At 36.7% G+C, this 18,512-nt stretch overlaps 1 protein-coding gene, 1 long non-coding RNA gene and 1 pseudogene across 4 annotated transcripts in view; all 3 read right to left on the reverse strand.

The window, feature by feature from the left end:
• The window catches only part of LOC104590043 (histidine kinase 1-like), a 35,429-nt gene extending 29,749 nt beyond the window's left edge, over positions 1-5,680 (reverse strand). The window contains exons 1-6 of one of the 2 annotated variants that reach the window (XM_088888997.1): positions 5,418-5,555; positions 5,196-5,349; positions 2,056-2,298; positions 1,131-1,925; positions 496-743; positions 19-178 (exon numbers count right to left, since the gene is read on the reverse strand). In XM_088888997.1, coding sequence (XP_088745123.1) covers positions 19-178; positions 496-743; positions 1,131-1,925; positions 2,056-2,298; positions 5,196-5,330 — 1,581 coding nt within the window. In that variant the 5' untranslated portion in view covers positions 5,331-5,349; positions 5,418-5,555. Of the gene's footprint in view, positions 1-18; positions 179-495; positions 744-1,130; positions 1,926-2,055; positions 2,299-5,195 lie in introns of both variants that reach the window. The other variant, XM_088888996.1, reaches the window with a different exon arrangement.
• Positions 5,681-11,182: 5,502 nt separating this feature from the next.
• Positions 11,183-12,098, reverse strand: LOC148791192 (uncharacterized). The gene is made up of 2 exons (XR_016075966.1): positions 11,724-12,098; positions 11,183-11,605 (listed from the first exon to the last, which is right to left on the reverse strand). It is a non-coding gene; the product is annotated as an uncharacterized LOC148791192 (long non-coding RNA).
• Positions 12,099-14,652: 2,554 nt separating this feature from the next.
• LOC104590015 (protein EARLY-RESPONSIVE TO DEHYDRATION 7, chloroplastic pseudogene) lies at positions 14,653-18,045 on the reverse strand (annotated as a pseudogene). Its single transcript, XR_016076185.1, has 3 exons — positions 17,966-18,045; positions 15,486-16,247; positions 14,653-14,984 (listed from the first exon to the last, which is right to left on the reverse strand). The product of XR_016076185.1 is annotated as a protein EARLY-RESPONSIVE TO DEHYDRATION 7, chloroplastic pseudogene (transcript).
• Between the last annotated feature and the right edge of the window lie 467 nt (positions 18,046-18,512).

Raw genomic sequence — 18,512 nt, forward strand, 5'->3', positions numbered from 1 at the left:
TTTCTTCGAAGAGCTCACCTTGCTAAGGTCTAAAATGTTATTGAGAAGTCGAAGTAGAGCATTTGAGCATTTACGGATCTGGGTAACTGTTGCGTATTGCTCATTTGTGAGACAATCATCACACATAAGAATGTCTAGCAACCCAATCACTGCAGCCATAGGTGTTCGCAACTCATGACTGTGATGCAAACGAAGAAGAAACTTATTTTCCTTATATAGGTATAATGATTGACTTGTTAGAAAGTCATAGGTTTTATATAGAAATAAAGGAAAAATGCTACAACTTGAATTAATTAAACATTTCCCATGAAAGAATTTGAGAGATATTTTAAAATTTATACACTGGCATTGGTTTCTTATTCTGTGATGCAATGTTTGAAATGTAGAGTTCTCAATGCAACAAAGCATTGTTTGATAAAACCACCTGGACTTCTCATTTACCATTTTTATATATTTTATCAATAATAGTAGAAATGTAAAGCTGAATTTGATCACCTCATGTTTGCCAAGAACTGGCTCTTATAATTGCTTGATGCTTCTGCCCTTCTTCTTGCATCGAGATGGCTTATGAGCTCTGCTCTTAGTTTCATTTCCTTTGATACTCCATTTGTCAGTATCAAAATGCAAAGACAGCCAATGAGTAGAATACAGACAGAAGCAGATATCAATATAACCAATGTCTTAAATGCTCTTTCATCCACCTTTCCCATTATATATCTCCTAGGAATTATGATAACCCCCACCTGCATGAAATTTTATCCGTTACAAGATCATATGCTACTAAGCATTTCAACAAAAACATTAAGTGAAACAAAGAGACTTGGAAGACTGACCGAATTTTTCTGATGTTTAGGCTGTGTTTGATTTGACAGAAAATAATAGAGAAACAGAAAGTTGAGGGAACCCCCAACTTTCCGTTTCTCTCTTCTTTCTATCAAACCAAACACAGGCTTAGTGTTTAGCAAAGATCACAAAGAAGAGTATAAGCAGTTAAGCAAATTAAGCATATTTCAAGCCAAGAAAAAAGAACTTTATCCACCACATATCCCACCTCAACAATAATACCAAGATCTCTCATGTTAATTTGGATGTAGAAAAGGCCAGAATGAGCCAATGAGTTATAATCTTACCATGGGAAGTCGTTTTAGCTTTAGGAAGAAGGAATCAATGTAATATTCTTGGTGGCCAAGCCTGGCGTTTTCAATATGAATCTCATGATTTTGGGTAAAATTTTCGCCATATACTCTCTGCAACCACTCAGCTCCTAGTCTTATAACATGATCTTCTGAATCAACAGCCATCATAAGCTTGGGTCCAGATGTTGAATTCCTCAAGAGCGGGGCATTTGTTGATGTAGCAAGTACATAGCCTTCCTGAGAAGTCAAATACATGTAACCACTATGTAGTTCCATTAGTTCTCTCATCAGCTGACCTACACTATAAAGTGCTGTAGTAACACCCACAACCGCCACTATAGTTTGATTAGAAGGGCCCCAGACTGGCAATGCTGCTGAAAGAAATGGTGAATCTGTAAATTTGCTCACTGCGACATGCCATGAAGCTGCTCCATCTTGTACTTCTGAAAAACCTGCTATATTGATTAGGTCATCCGGTGGGATTGGTCTGGCTTCCCCTGTCATCTCACCAGTAACTGGATTGAGTGGTTCTCGATACCAAATTGCAGACTTGTTGCCATTTAGGGATTGATCACTCCAGCCATGATTTGTTGATAGGGCATTAAGCTTGTGGGTCCCATTAACTGAAAAATTTGCAAGGTTAGAATAGATGTAGAATGTGTTGTTACTCCTATGATCATCTCTGTGAAAAGCCTGGACAAAGCCATTTCTATAACTTATAGTTATTGCATTGAGAGCTTTTCGGCTTGCAAAAAGTGCCCACGTTACATTTCGCATCACTTCATACAACTGCCAAGAATGAAATCCAGTTAATGTCATTGATGTAACACTGTAGAGATAAAAACGTTTCTAAATAATTTTGAAGCAACTGTTAAAAAGCATAATTAAATGATAAACATGGAACAGAATTGGGATTAACCTCATATTTTGGTTCTTGGGCTGTTGTGTTGCCATACTGCCTAATTACATACTCAGAGAGTTTAACCTGAGCCATGGTTATTTCCACAGTGGAGTTCAAAATGTTCCACATCCGTAATATGGGACGCTGCAGAAGTTCAAAACGTAGATCATATGCTAAGCTGTTTATTGATTTTGTTGTATAGACCCTTGTAAAATGCCATGTAAGTATGGTTAGCATCCCAATTAAAATTGCAAGCATGACCTGCAAAACAAACACAAATGAAAAAGGAGAAAATATGAGATGTTTAGAATTTGAAAAAAGGCATTGACCTTTTACTGATGTCATGACGTCTATGTTTTATCATTAGATATTTTTCTGCCTTTTAAGAAAACACAGACAGGGGGCTGGCAAGAACTTGTATCAGTTAACTGTAAAGCTTTATATTTTGTGCATGTGAGACAGTGTATCAACATGTATGTGTATTTTTATTAAAAACTTGATATGGGTGAGCACATCAACAAAGCTTCTATTAGATCCCGGTCAAAATTATATTATGCAGTAGGTAATTCTGCTCGATAACTGTAATTCATTTTGTTATTGGAGTTCGTTTGGTGGTATTTCTTGTTTTCATTTCAATTAGTTCTTCACCCTCTTCTGACAGAACTTTTGAGAATCAAAATGTAAGCAATCTTTCAAGTTCCACTTGAAGCCTAGATGTCTTTGTACTGGAGTGTTAGAACTTCTAATGGAGAATGTTATTAAGAGAAAGCATTAATACAAGTGGGATCTTGATATATGAAATGGTTGATGATATGACAATCTCAAGCAACTTTCCATGGGAAGTCTCCATGCCTATAAGTCAGCAACCACTAGCTGTAACTTGACGCATAGATGGCAGCAGCAGCAACAAACATCAAATAGTGCACAGTGTTAATGGAACGGGAATCCAACAGTGAAGCCAGTAACAATTGTTGGAAGAGATTCCATGTATCAACCATTGTTTGGTGCAATGGCACTTCTGTGCAAAAAAGGATGCTGAAAGCGAGTTTAGGTCCATATCCAGTCTACCCCTCCCAAGGCCTCAGAGAGCTGGGCCCATTAAAGTTGACAAATGGATATGGATGAAAAAGGGGTATTTTGGGATGATGAAGGTTGATTAAAAGACCAAGGATCGTCTTATCAATTTAATAGGATAATGACATGGAGGTTCATGGCCTGTTCCCCTTTCCTTTGAAGGCAACTTTTTTTTTTTGAGAAAAAAAGTTTAAACCTTTGAAGGCGATTTCTTTTAGAAATTTAAATCTTAAAATCAAAATAAGAGGGGGTTATCCTTTTTATTTTCAACAATCTTTCCCTTTTAGATTATTTTCCACTTCCATATTGTTTTCCTTGCATACCATTCCCTATGTACCATCTATGGAGTAGAAATTCTTGTTCAACCAAGTAGAAGCTCTTGAACCCTTCAATGCAAAAACTACAGGAAAGCATACAATGATACAAGTATACAAAAGCTTCACTTGATACAGAAAATAAGGAAACTACAAAACAAATTATGTTGTTCTGCCAGCATCCTCCTTTTGAGGATCTCAACCTCCCCTGTTATCTTATATTTTGATAACAATTTTTTTTTATTGGGTAAAATTTTTAGAATCACACCCTAATAGCTACTAGATGAAAATTACTTAAATTTAAAGCATGGAATTTACTATAAATGGTAAGCTTGAGATATTATAATATAGTCAATATTTTTCTTTTCTTTTCATTTTTTTGGACAAGCAAATAACACACTACATTAACCAGACAGACCGAAGGAACATTAGTACATTACAGTATTACACCATAGGGCCTCAGCCAAAAAGAACTTAGCTTGTTGACAGACTTTTTCTTGGAAGGTGGCAGAATGACATATTGAAGGATGGAACAATTTTTTTACTCTTGAAAGCTGAATGATATAACATGCCACAATAACAACCAATGTATCACTTCACTTGGTAGCTAGTTGTACAGGTCATGCTAGAGCAAAATGATTGTATCCACCAATGTCTCTTTTGAACTTTTCTGGGAAAACTGAACCAATGGACCATTTAATTTCAAGTTCGTTCATTTATCTTTTAATTTTCTCCTGTTAATTTTGATTTGGAGTGCAGATCATTGCTCCTCTCCATATGGTCTCCTCGATTCCTCTTCTTAACCTGTTCAACCCACGAATATACCAATCCCAATCTGGATATTTACCAGGAAAAAGGACTCGTGCTTCTGGGTTCACAAGAGGTGATGGAGGCCCATCTCATCCCTAGGGGCGGCAGCTCCTAGGATAATGATAAGTTAACTAAGATCCAAGAATACAAGATAAGCAAGGGATCCAAGAATCCAAGATTAGCAAGACTCTTCCAAAATTAGCAAGATAATGCAAGACTCTTCCAAGATAGAGCAAGACTCTTCCAAGATTATCAAGAAAAACTCCAAGAAGCATCAAGATTAGCAAGATAATCCAAGATCCATGCATCTAGGGAGATCGGACGGTGGAACTCAAACCAAGGAAAGTTCGATCCTATCAAATTAGATATTTAGATCTATCCTAGTTATTATTTCCTAGTTCTTTTACAATTTCCAAATGTATTATAAATACTGCTATTTTCCCAAAGTTATGAATCAATTCATACCTCACATTTTCAGATTTTCTTGAGTTCTCTTCTTTGAGTTTCGCCACCTTTTCTCTCTCCTAGAGAAATCGGTGTTATTCGCTAAGTGCTAGCGAACGCCCGGTGCTTGCATAGCCAGCTCCGGTTCTCATTGCTTCCACGCTGCGTTAAGAGGACTCCAATACACATATTTTCATGTATATCATAAAATGCAACAGGGTGCATATTATGAGCAAATTAAATGGTGTAGAAAATCCCAATATTATTTGAGCATGCTTATTATATAATGAACAAAACCGATTAAAAAAATCCTGAACTGTATAGCTAGATATTTTATGAAATCAACTTGAGCATACACTTCGGCTGAACTGAATCTGATTAATATAAGCACCATAACTTATCAGAAAACGAAGGAAAGGCTCTAGAACTATATGTTGATTGAGTTATTGTCCTCATTCTACCATTGTTCTACATATCAGAAAGTCTACTTGAGTCAAGTAAACAACTTTGACATACCATAATGGCCAGACGGACGACAAAAACACTGTAGTAGGATGACAGGCAATGGGCGTTTGCATATCGAAGTTCATCTTCTTCAACCTCCCCTTGAAGAATTCTTCGTCGACGTGGGACGCTGTTCTCATTCTCCATGGAGTTGAAACCACAGAACCTGTTGAAGACCCTTCTCAGCTGAAGGCCCACCGGAAGACTCGGAAATGGTGGGGATTCAAAGCTTACCGATAGAGTTCTTTCCACCTTGTCCGCCATGGATTCTTCTGAGAAACATTAAGACAGGCTTACGAGAAGGAAGAGTTTTAAGGAAAGAGAGGGAGAGTGATGCTTCCTGAGATGGTTTTATATTTTATTGCCATGTCATTTCCCACTTCTAGGACGCACATTCGCTCGCAATTTTGAAAAGCAGTTCCTCATCAACACCGACCTCGTCCATGTCTCCCTCCTTTTTTTTTCGACCGTCGTCCTTTGAAATTTGACCGCTGGGTTGGCTCGGGGAAAAGGGGAATTAAAACACAGGGAAGAAGAGGTGAAATGACTAACTGACAAGATGCTCATTCTGTGAAGTGACCCAAAGGAGTAGCGTAGGATGGGAATAGACCCAATTTTTAAGTCACGTCACGTGGCGAAGATTTGTTCTTGCATTGCACATTTGCATGTTGAAGGTTCCCCTGCCTCAGCCTCGACTTAAACATGACGCAGAGTAGGGCTAATTGTAACATGTGTCGCTGGAATAGGGATGTCAATGGACTGGTTTTGGGTTCGACCCGTCTAAAATCAAAATTAATTGGAGAGATTGGACGGACCAATAATACATATTGAATTGGACCAGTAAGTATTTATTGCCTTATTGGATTTGAATGGACCTAATCCACACATAATGGATTTATGGTGGAATGGGTTGGATTGAACCAATATCTGGTCTATTGATAAAAGATAAGAATAGTGGTATCAGTAGACCAGATTTGGGTTGGAAACCGATCTAAATTAAAATTAATTTGAACAGACTAGACGATTTACACATTGAATTGGATCGATCCAAAATGGTCAAAAATATTCATAGGATTGGAATTGGAGTTAGTCTATCTGTAATAGATTAATATTTGACACCCCTAGTCGTATGGATGGTTTAAGCACCTTATTCCCCCACTTAGCTACTAGCTAGGGCTATCAATGGAGCGAGAAAACCTGACAGAACCAAACGATCCAATTATAGATGGTCTGAGTCTGCATTTTGTACCCAAATATGAATACATTATTGGGTCAGTTCTAAATTTTGATATTTTGTCTCAATTATAGTCCTGGTTAATAAATAATTGGGTCAGTTACCCCCTTATAACTAGTTCTGCTCTGTACAGGGGTGGACTACCCTAGCCCGGAACAGGGCAGACCCATTAACAGCACTGCACTTGGCTAGGGTAGAGGGGGAGGAGGATAACTTTCATTTATAAATTCGAGGCTAGTTTAGTAATTTGAGCAAATGACTTTGTTATGGCTTTATTGGGGGTTGGTTCAAGAGCCAATGAACAAATACAAGCATGAAATCATGAAGATAAGAACCTCTTTCACCCAATCTTTGACGTTAAGGAAATGGGTTGGCCAATCTCTGCGAGATATAATGCTAATGGTGACTTAATTCAATAATAAAATCACAAAACTATGAGCGTGCCACAAACTTTCTTGACTTTTATTTCATCCTCTAGAACCCAGTTTGTGTGGCTCCATCTCACTGATCCTCTCTCTGAGAGAGGTAGAGAGAGAATTTGAAACCGATCCTCTGGTTTTAAGCCAAACAGATTTGATCATGCAAATTGCACAACTTCTGAAACTGGGATTTGTGTTTCAGATGGGAACTTAAATTAAACCAGGTTGGGTTGATGGCCATTGGACCCAAACTGGGAAAACCAGCTGGCCGGTCCAAATGCCATCGACCATCCCCATCCCAACAGCTCTTGGTGGGGAATGGGGACCTCCCTTTCCCATTCTGACTTCTGACATTTACTGAAAAGGAGGATAATCACTACTACTCCCTAAGCTACCAACTTCATAAATTATGCTACGATTCGATGTGGACAATTAGGTATCATATCTTAATATTATTGTGAGAAAAAGACTTCCAACAACAATAAACAAAGTCGTCCAAATTCAAAGTGGCATCAGCTTAGCATGAACGATGCCAATGAACATTGAGCATTGGAAGCCAGTGGCGCTTGTTGCAAAAAGAACCATTACAAAATTCTACGTGCTTACAATTACATCCATTCTCCTAATAAACAAGTCAGAAGATAGAGAGGTGTGGAGCAAATTAAGTGAGCAACACTATATTATCAAATTTCTTAGGTCATCCACGTCTTCAATCTCCACTATAGGGCCAGAAAACAATAATAATAATAATAATAATTAAATTAAATTAATTGGTGTAGCCAGCCATGAGCCATGTATTCTGTGGAATATTGAATTTGTTTTAGAAACCACTAGGTTGGATGGAATATCTATATGCTCGTTATTAGTAATGCCATTTTATTCTCAACTCTTAAAAGATAATAAAGATTTCAATCCAACAATTCGATTCTTGTTTGCAGTTTATGTCTATATCCAGGCCCGTTGCAGATCTTGTGTGAAGATACGACTGAAAATTTCAGCCGATCAAATCATAATAAATCAAAATTCTCTCTGGCTTCATTGTGGGTCGGTTGGATAACTTTTTTTATTTCTTTTATTCTTTGGGTTTTTATTGTTTAGTCCAATTCAGAAATCTTAGCCCCACATGGTGGAGTGCAGTCTATTTATCCCTTTATCTTTTTTGCTGTATTGGGGTTTTGGAAAATTAAAAGATAGCACATTTGATATATGAGAGAGGATAAGCCTCTAGTTAGATTATTAGCCACGTGTGTATCGTATAGTTTATCTACTTGCAAACCTTATCTCTAAACTAACTGCTCAAAGTTCCAATTTTTTGTTCATAAAATTAACAAATTTTAATTACAAAAGATTTTTTTTTTTTTTTGAGAGCTGAGAGAATGTTGGAAAACATAATTAGTCCTTTGAAAAGATTCTTAGACCAAATATATACCCCAAGGCCCAAGATGGAAAGGCGCTTTGAAGCCAAGTTCTTAGTATTACTTTTTTGTTGGTTTTGCCACGAGTAAGGTTTGGAAAAAGTTGTCATTTGATCTGATTACTGGTCATACAAGTGCTGAAAGATTACCTTGAATCTGTTCCTTGGTCTTGTTTTAGGGTCTATTCATTTGCACTAAGTATGAGATCTAAATGCTTTTGAAATTGTAATAATTTTTTGGGTAAATTGAAGATAGGTATCTTGTACTTTGGGGCTACTGATAAATAGGTACCTTAAATTTTCAATTGCAATACTTGAGTACCTTGAACTCTTAAAATAGACATTTGGGTCTATCCATTAGTATTCTGTCAATTAAATATTACATGATGTAAAAAATACCCTTCTCATGTATTTTTTAGATCATTCTATGAAGTAAAATCATATCATCATTAGAGAATGTCGTCGCTGAAAATTTTGAATGTTATTTGTGGTCCATGTGAGAATGTCACCATGGGGAGACATTCAATTACCTGAGAATGATCTCAGAAATACACAATAAAGGTATTTTTGGCATTATGTAATATTTAACTGACGGAATACTAACGGATGGATGTATGTGTTTATTTTTAAAAGTTCAGGATACTCAAGTATTACAATTGAAAATTTATGATACCTATCTGTCACTATCCCTAAAGTACAAGGCAATGTTTTAAAAAAATGACCCAAAAATGGAACCATTATGGCCATCGGTTTCTGATTTGACGGTCTGATCGTCCGATTCGAATGGACGGCCCGTTCTAACAACAAAATTAAAAATAATTAAAAAATAAAAACGGTCAAAACCGTTGAACGGGTCAATGGATCAACGGTTCGACTACCCAGGACAACGGTTTATTGACTTTTTCAACGGTTTTTTATCAGATTCCGAGTTTAGGGTAAAATGGAACCGGTTGCCTGGACGGTTCCCAAGCCGAATGGTCCAACCATCCGGATCAACGGCAATTAAAAAACGTTGGTACATGGTACCTATTTGTAATTTACCCTAATTTTTTAGATAGGAATATCATGTTTGTAGACAGGGTAATATAGCAGCTCACGCATTCGCTCAATAGATGAAGACTCTTCAATGGTTGATATATATCTTTAACAATAATTGTATTTCTGCCCAAAAAAACACCACGTACTTGTGTTTTAGCTTAAAAATGAAATCAGGACATGCTATAAATTGAGGGCCTGTTTGGCAATTATTTTTGAGAAGATCTTCTTGTAGTTTTGACAGTCAAAAGACGTATTGAGCTTTTGACATAAAATTTGGGCAGCCCGAAGATCATTTGGTAGATGCACGTCTTTCCCTGTGTCGTTTTGGGTCTTTCTGTACGAGATAAAACGCAAAAGACGCAGGAAGCTTCGTTTGGAGTTTCCCAAAATCAGTCCAAAATGGGCTTCACGTGTCTTTTCAGCGGCCCATATTTTGGCGGCTAAATCTTCCACGTGCCAAACGAAAATATACCAATTTTTAATCTTCCCAACTTGTAAACAGCCAAAAATCCACACGAAAAGACGCACCAAATGGGCCGTGAAAAAAAAATACCATCAGTCGATTTCGAGGTTGCATCTCTTAAATATAAAACTTTCTTATGGATAGTAAAAATTAGGGGTGGCCATGAGCCGAGCTCTTCACAAGCTACTCGAGCTCAGCTTGTGAAAAGCTTGGCTCAGCTCAGTTTCAACTGAGCTTCGAGCCGAGCTCGAGCCCAATTTATAGGCTCGTTTATAACTAATTATTTTTATTTTTATAAAACATTTTTCTCAAGTCGAGCTTGAGTCAAGCCAAGCTCGAACTTACAAGCCTTTGACTCGAGTCGAACTCGAGCTCTCGTACTACCTTGACGAGCCGAGCTCAAACAGCTAGCTATTCGGCTCGGGTCGGCTCAAATCCACCCCTAGTAAAAATACAAAGCACATATGGAGAGATAAAGTGGGTGTTTGACATCTAAGCATTTTATTTCACATATGGGTCCCGATTCACTAGTGTTACATTTTACCTTTTTTTTTTGAAAAATACAAAAAAAAAAATCGAGATACATGCTAATTGGGCGTTTAAAGTGATTTGGCTTATTATTATAATATATTGTATGGCATCTTAGAAAGAAGTCAGCTTTTTTAAATTTTAATGTGTCACATCACCTTGGCGATTCAAAATCACCAAGGAGATTCAAGAAATGTCAATCTGATGTTTGAAGCAAGGTTCAAAATATCGACACATATCGGCTGATACATATCGTTCCGGGACCCCTCCGATACACCCCTATAGTGGGTGTATCGAGGGTCTGACCGGTTCAAGGGGTGGAGGAGACCTAAACCCGCCCCCTGAACAGATTTCAAAAAAAAAAAAAAACAGTATCGATTCACCCAATACGCCCATACCAACATATCGATATTTTGAATCTTGATTTGAAGAAACCCCTCCTTTCCCATTACAAAAAAAAAAAAAAAACAAAACAAAATATGATTTTTTTATTCCGTTTATTTGTTGATGTGATGATGTGACGTAAATGACATATCAGCAAAAGCCAAACACTTGTGAAACGCTCTAGTGTTAGATATACCAAGATTTAAATAGCATGGGCCTCGTAAGAGAAAAAAAATAACCAAATCAATATAAATATTTAAGATGTCAAAATGGTCAATCAATATTGGCCATCCAAACACCGTATAAAACTTTCAATGGATCTAAAGTTAAAACAAATTGATTATTTTATATTTACCATTATCCTTTCAAACGCTCAGAGTAGTCCATTTACACTGTCATGATGAGAGGTTTTACATAATTTATCTTGAAATTTTCTTTTACTGTAATTGTCCCTTCATCTCAGCTTCTTTTTTTGTCATTTTGTCATTTCATCCTGTTTAATAATTAATACCATAATAGTAGGACACCGTGTGATGCATGAGCTTTATTTATAAATAAAATTGAAGATGAAACTCTATAACCATGTTCTCTTGGTCTAAAGACGCTCATCGAGTGCCAGTTCGGTGGCATGTCCTAATTCACAACTGAACAAAGTCAAAATAAACTAGCATAAACCAAGCTTCCATGTCTCTCACTAACCAAATTGTAAATGATATTTCCGTGCCTATTGTCGTTGCTGAAGTAAAATAGGCGAGACAAACGAGAAATTTCCAGGACTGCTATTTTGCATGTTTAGATTTCATTTCGGCAGCTGCTAATTTAACAGCAGATTTTGCTAGGCTAGATGGTAGGGCGACACTCTTTGGATTGATTGCCTTGCGTATTTTGAGGACAGCCCAACAAGTCCCAATAGCATGTCCTGCAACATCAAGCCCCTCATACCTGCAACCAACACAATGCACAACATTATATTTTGATCACGCTTCAAGCTAAATAGGCCAAAAAAAGTTCCTTATGAAATGCAAATCATCTTTCCTCAATGTTGTACATGGGACTTTACCTGTAGGTAACAAGTTCAGCTGTCACAACTGATGTCGTGGACATTATATTCTTTCCAGCTACTTCAACTTATGGTGGTGTCGTGGTGGCCATAGGCCCTCATATGATCCTCGACATGTTGGAGTATCCAATGGCCATGTGACAAGTCACGTGTTGATAGAAAACTGATTCATGGTTATCTCTGTGCAACACTTTCACACAATCATTTTTTTCTTAGATTATTATTACTTATTTTCTATAAAAAGAAACTTCTTTGGTTGTTTGTTTTATTGAAAATAAATTTTCATGCACAAGAGATACCACTTTATTAAATTGCTTTAGATTACATGGGATCCAATTTTTCAATTCTTACCGAGTCAATGGACAAACCATTTGGCTTGGTCTAGAATGGATGACCAAGTGCAGAAAACCTTAGTCATTGAGACACTCTGGCGGGGCTTGAATTGGTCTTACTCTTAATGTACATGTGCTCCCACCTAAAATTGGAGAATGAAACATTGAGATAGACCTCTCTCTCTCTCTCATGATGTTGAAATGCATGATAAAAAGGGAAAGTTTAGAAGGACAAGAATCCTCCACTTTATTAAGCTTAATCCAGATTAAGTTATTCCCCTTGTATTTTGCTTGAGAGGATTGGTATCTCAAGGTCTTTTTTGTGGTTATTATTCTTTTTTGTTTATGTGCAGGTTTGGAGTGCTCAAACCATTTGGCTTGAGAGGATTGGTAGCAACACAAAAAGGACCTTGCGACACCAATCCTCTCAAGCAAAATATAAGAGGAAATAACTTAATCCGGATTGAGCTTAATAAATCGGAAGATGTTTGTCCTTCAAAATTTCCCTTTTTCTCATGCATTTCAGTATTATGAGAACCATATACATAGAGGTTCATCTCAATGTTTCATTCCCTAATTTTAGGTGGGAGCATAACAAACTTGTTTGTGGAGAGCAAAACCAATTCAAGCCCCTCTAGATTGAGACAAATGTCTCAATGACCAAGGTTCTCTACACATGGTCAGCCAACCTAAACCAAGCCAAATGATTTGTCCATTAACTCAATAAGAGCTGAAAATTTGGACCCCATGTAATATAAAATACTTTAATAAAGTGATATCTCTTGTTCATGAAAATTCATTTTCAAAGAAGCAAACAACTAAAGATTTTTCTTTTTATAGAAAATAAATAAATAAGTAATAATATTCTAAGAAAAAATTATTGTGATTTTCGATGAAGCATAGCAGACATTGCCTGTTGATAGTATTAAGAAAAAAAGTGTTACTATTTGTAAGCTTAAAGAAGGATCAAGCCTCCAATGGAAGGACTTCACTAGAATACATACACAGAAAAGAAAGCACAAGGAGGAAAAAAGAAAACTGATGGTAGCCTGAGCTAATAATTAGTTAAATTAGAACCTGGACCCCATGCAGTGGGAATTCTTTAAGCACCTGATTTGCACCCCTATCAGAATATCAAGAAAAGTTCGTCTTGGACCATACTCCACTAATATCAACAACTGCTGCTATGTGCTAACTGTAATACCTTTTTTATTGATCTGCTGCTTGCAACACTTAATGTACCAATCACTTGATTTTTCAGTGTGTGACTTGTTCAAGATATTTTTGAGATGGATGATGAAATGGGTAAAAACAGACTAGAAATAGTGGTTTGACATAAAACGCAGACTCAACTTTGGGAATGGTCAAGCAATTTGAATAAATAGCCTGCTGAACTGATGCAAGTTCACAAACTTGTTCAGATCAGTAAAGAATGACTACATAGATAAACAAGTAGGTCAAATAATAGCAACATGTTAAAATCCGGATCAACAGCAAGAAGTAGGCCCATTAAAGACAGCAGGAATAGCCAATATAACAAACCACATAACTCATGTTGGACAACTTCCTGGCATCTATAGCCTTTGATTGTCCCGTTCATAAAATAAGAGGTTCTGAACTAACTTCAAGCATAAAAAACACTGGACTTGAAGATTTTTTTCTGGTTCACTGCATTAGCTGCAGTAATACACTTAGATGATCACTTCTTAGTTCAGAGAGAGAGAGAGAGAGGGAGGGAGGGAGGAAGAAAGAGATTTTGCACAAAGAAGGGAAAGAAGGCTTTCAACCTTGAAGTGGATTAATTACTATAATTGCACACGTTGAAAGCTTTGAAAGAAAATTCTTCATAGATTTCCATTTCCTGGTTTTCTATTTATTAAGACAGCTGGGGAAGTGGGAACAGATTTCACAACTAGAACAATTGGAGTTTTATGTCCAACTGACCAGACATTTTTATGTTCTGAAATACTAGAAAACAGGAGCAAAGGAAACTGTAGGGAATCAAAACTTTGTAGCATGTAAAATGATCAGATGGGTAAACTATGTAAGATACACCAACATATGCTAAGATGCCCCAAGGTAACAATGAAGTTGTAAAAATAACCATGAGATGAGTTTCCACAGAATAATTATCGTTCCTCTTTTCTTTTCTTTTTCAAGACACCACCGCCACCACCAAATAATTTAAAAAGACAAAGTCCCATCAAAGCCACAACTACATTTATGATGCAGGTTAGAGGAGAGAGTCCCTCAAACCTGGAAAGGGGACTTAAGACAGGTAAAGTGTTTAGATGGGATAATCTCAGGATCAGTCAACCGAGAAGACAGAATCACAATGTCTCTAGCCAGGGCATCATTCTACCTGGACAAAGCCACTCACTTGATCCACAGCTAAAAGCTTCAAAAATGAACTCAAGAGAAACACTATCTCTATGAGCCATAAAGATTAAGACACATTGAACAGAATGATCATAAAGATTAGAACTTAAAGAATATATCTGCAATGCCACTATCTCTATGTACTAGCAACGAAAGCCCAAGAGGAAACTAAATAAAAGATCCATAACCCATATCATGTACTTAATAAAAGACAAACATTTAATAAAGCCCAATACTTTGTGTATAATGTATTATGTCTTAATCATCCCAATATAAAACCTACAGTAGATGCCAATCTTGCAAACACTAATCGAATGAAATCATTGTATCTGATCCTTGAAAGAGAACAATAAAAAAAAAAGAGAGATTGTAAAAGATATATACTAAATCCATCAAGGGAAGCAAGGACAATTTCCCCAGGCAAGAACTCGAAGAATTTCTTCCCCACGTTTGAATTAACAACTGGACTTGCAAAGAACCCAGAAACCTTACCACCCCAGTAAGGACACCAGTTCCTGCCTTCTCTGACATCTTTCATAGACGCTTAACCCTGTAGAGATTGTTACACCATAAGCTTGTACACATTACCCGGTTCAAAAACAAAAGAACCAAGAGGAAAAACGAAACAAAGCATGGGACTTCCAAACATTTTCCAGCTAGAAGCAATTCGTACGACCTCAGTTAAATATAAAAGACCAGGCATGTAATTACCATTATAATTCAGGTGGTATTACAAACTGGACAGCAGAATATTATAAATTTATAGTAAAAACAGAGAAATAACTAAATCTACCAGTGTATGAGTAAGAGCTTGTATATCTATATCTCAGAGAGAGAGAGAGAGAGAAAAAGGAAGATAAACTTATTTTTTAATTAAATAAATGGTGTATTGCATTGCCAAAACTACATAAAGGGTGAGATGCCCTCACAAAAACATATACAATTAAGTATAATGAAGATATACAAATAACATTACATACAGAAACAAGTACAATTCTCGGCAAAGGAGTGTTAGGAAACAAACGTCAATTCAATCAGTTAAAAGTCAAACCTTCTAGTTTTCTTCATAGTTTCTGCACTAATCTCTGCATTTGAACAGAGTCCCATCCTCTTCTTTAAGAACTCATTTCCCAACTTCAATCTAACTACAGTAACATCACCGCACCATAAAATCCCCTTGATCAGTTGCCCTGGCCCAATCTGCAATGGTCCTCGCAACCAACCCACTGTACTCCTCCACATTTGGAACTAATGTCGTCCAGTAAGCTGCGGACTTCTCCTCCATTATCTCCTTGTTCCCCTCCGACAACTCGGACGGAGAGATCTCCTTCGCCACCGGCCCATCCAAGACCGCCGACTTCCCTTCCCCAGAAACCTTCTGGGTGGAAAAGCTGCTGTGGTGCTCTAAAATCCTATCAAGCTCCTTGAGTAAGTTCTCCTGTCCCCTAGACGTGATCGGAAGACCATAACTCAACAAATTTACAGAGCCACCGCCGGCTTCGGTTTCTTTATCTTCGGAATCCGAAACGCGGAAAGTGAAGAAGTAATGGGAGTCGTCGACCTTGACAGCAGCCTCGTCCTTGACCAGAGGCCACTGGATTTACTCGGGAAAGAACGGCGATAACGTTTTTGCCCTGCCGGAGACGAACGATTGTAAGATCACTGCAAGCGAGCTCAACACTATATTGCTTGTCAATGAGATGTACAATGGCGCCAGGAATCCTCTTCGGCGGATTTAATGGGAGTAGACTGAGTCTGAGAATAAGGGTTCTGATTTTTGAGAAAACGGCTCTTTCTGATATTGAAGGGCCGACTATTTTTGTATCAAAGTAATTATTCAATGCCATGGATTTCTAAAAAATTGGAAATCAGCTAAAAATTAAAAAATCACCAACTAAAAAAAAAGGCGATCTCCGTGAATGGTTCAATAAATAAAAAAGATATACATCGTTTCGATTTTATAGGCGTTTGTAAGGAGTGTGTAATTATGATTAGCGTAAAATTTTAATCGGGTTCAGTTTTCGATCTGTTTGGATGGAGTGAAGTTTTATCTTATCGTAAAAATTATATCAATTGTAACGATGTATAATTTTATACTCTTCCACCCATCATGTTTTACATTGATTTCAAATCAGTCATTTGGATGCAATGTACAATGACCCTTTTATTAGCATTCTGATAATCAACTTCAAAAAAAAATCTTCAAGGCCCAAACGACCCTTATTTATTTATTTGAACGGTGAAAAGACATCACCGACTAGATCACCAACCATGGATTACATGACCACGATGATGATTGATTTGTTCAATTCACTTCAATTGGTGGAAATCAACGTGATTGGTGATCTTGCTGGTTGTGCCATTATTTGACTTTTTATTTCACATTGATTTCTTCCATCCTCTTCGATTGGTAGTTTCTATTTATTGTGCCGTTCTTTACCTAATAGGGATCATTCTCATACAACCTTATGAACTCCAAACCAACGAGGAAATATACAGTAAAGTCTACTTATTTGGCTTTCCTACACCAATAACCTTCATCAAACTCCTCTATCGAATGGGCCAAGATCTGGAGTATGGTTTTTAAAATCGGACTAAACCTGATGGATCAGAAAAACCAAGAATCGATTAGGTGATTAATTTCATTTTTCTCAAAAATCGTTGATTTTGGTCAGTAAACTATTGAATCTAATGGTTAACTATTTGAATTGTACGAATGGTTTTAATCGTTTTTTTTTTTTTTTTTGAATTTTTTTTTTTATTTTTCTGTTAGAACAGGCCTAGCCTTCGGTTTGAAAGATTGGACTATTCGATCCCATAACCAGACCCTTGACTGGTTCAGTCACCAGGTCAATTTTAAAAACCATGATCTGGAATACCAAAATGCCATACAGATTTCAAGCTAGGTTTATTGAGGTGGTGTTATCACAAAAGATAAGATAAAATATAAATGCAAAGAAGAGGACATAAGTTGTGATCTGTGCAAGCACCATCCAGAAAATTTCCATCACTTGTTTTACCTTTGCCCTTTCTCAAAATTTGTTTGGTGTCATGCACAGTTGGGAATCAATCCTGAACTGGTTGCACAAAATCCTTTGCACATCATCGTTGAGGAATGGTGGAATAATCTTTCTTCCTCTCTTAACAAGAAAGGAAATATAACTTTTTTGCACGACTTTGCATTGTTAGGAGATTAATATGGGATGCAAGAAACGATTGAATGTTTCAGAATAAATTCATTGACCCCCGAACTCTGGATTATTAAGTTCAGCATTACACGCTTTTAACGAGAACAACAACAGTTGAAACAACTAGACCCAGGGTCAATCTCAAGAAGAGCTCGTAGTTAAAGTGTTCACCAATGGGTCTTTTGATCCTACAACTAGTAATGTTAGTTGTGGTTTTGTTATACTATCCAATCAAAATTCCATTATTACAACAGAGAGTACAAAATTCAAAGCCAGAGGAAGTTATGATGCACAACTATAGAACATAATCTAAGGTCTCAAAACAACAAAATGGTTGGGATACACTAAGGTCACTGTATTCTCTGATGCTCGAAGTATAATTGAGAAATTAGCGGCAGAGACAATGAATTCAATTGGCTGCATTGTATCTGCATAAAACAAATTCGAGATATTGTAAATACTATGAATCAGGTTAAGTTTGTACATATTAGTAGACATCATAATGCTTTATCTCATATGTTCGCATATCATGCATGCTTTGATGAAAAGTTTGATGCAGGTAAATGTCATTTCTAACCTATAAAAACCTGGCCCAACCCATAATCAATCCCTGGGTTTCAAAAAAACTTTTTTAATATATAAATATGAATAGATTTTATTAAATAAAAAACCTCTCTATTATTGCAGTATTACTAAATAACTTACAAGTAAAAGTGGATAAAAAGAGATTGACAATTTTTATTCACAAATAAAGATGTCATTCACCGAGTATTAGATTAAGGTGTGGAGTAAACAATAAAATCTTTTAATTTGGTAATTATAGAGATAACAAAAAAAAATGCATTTCTTGTTTTTTCTTTTTTTTCAGGAAGTATGCTAGGGATATTTTT

Source organism: Nelumbo nucifera, chromosome 5, assembly GCF_055504915.1.
Source record: "Nelumbo nucifera cultivar China Antique chromosome 5, China Antique-T2T, whole genome shotgun sequence".
Classification (NCBI taxonomy): Eukaryota; Viridiplantae; Streptophyta; class Magnoliopsida; order Proteales; family Nelumbonaceae; genus Nelumbo; species Nelumbo nucifera.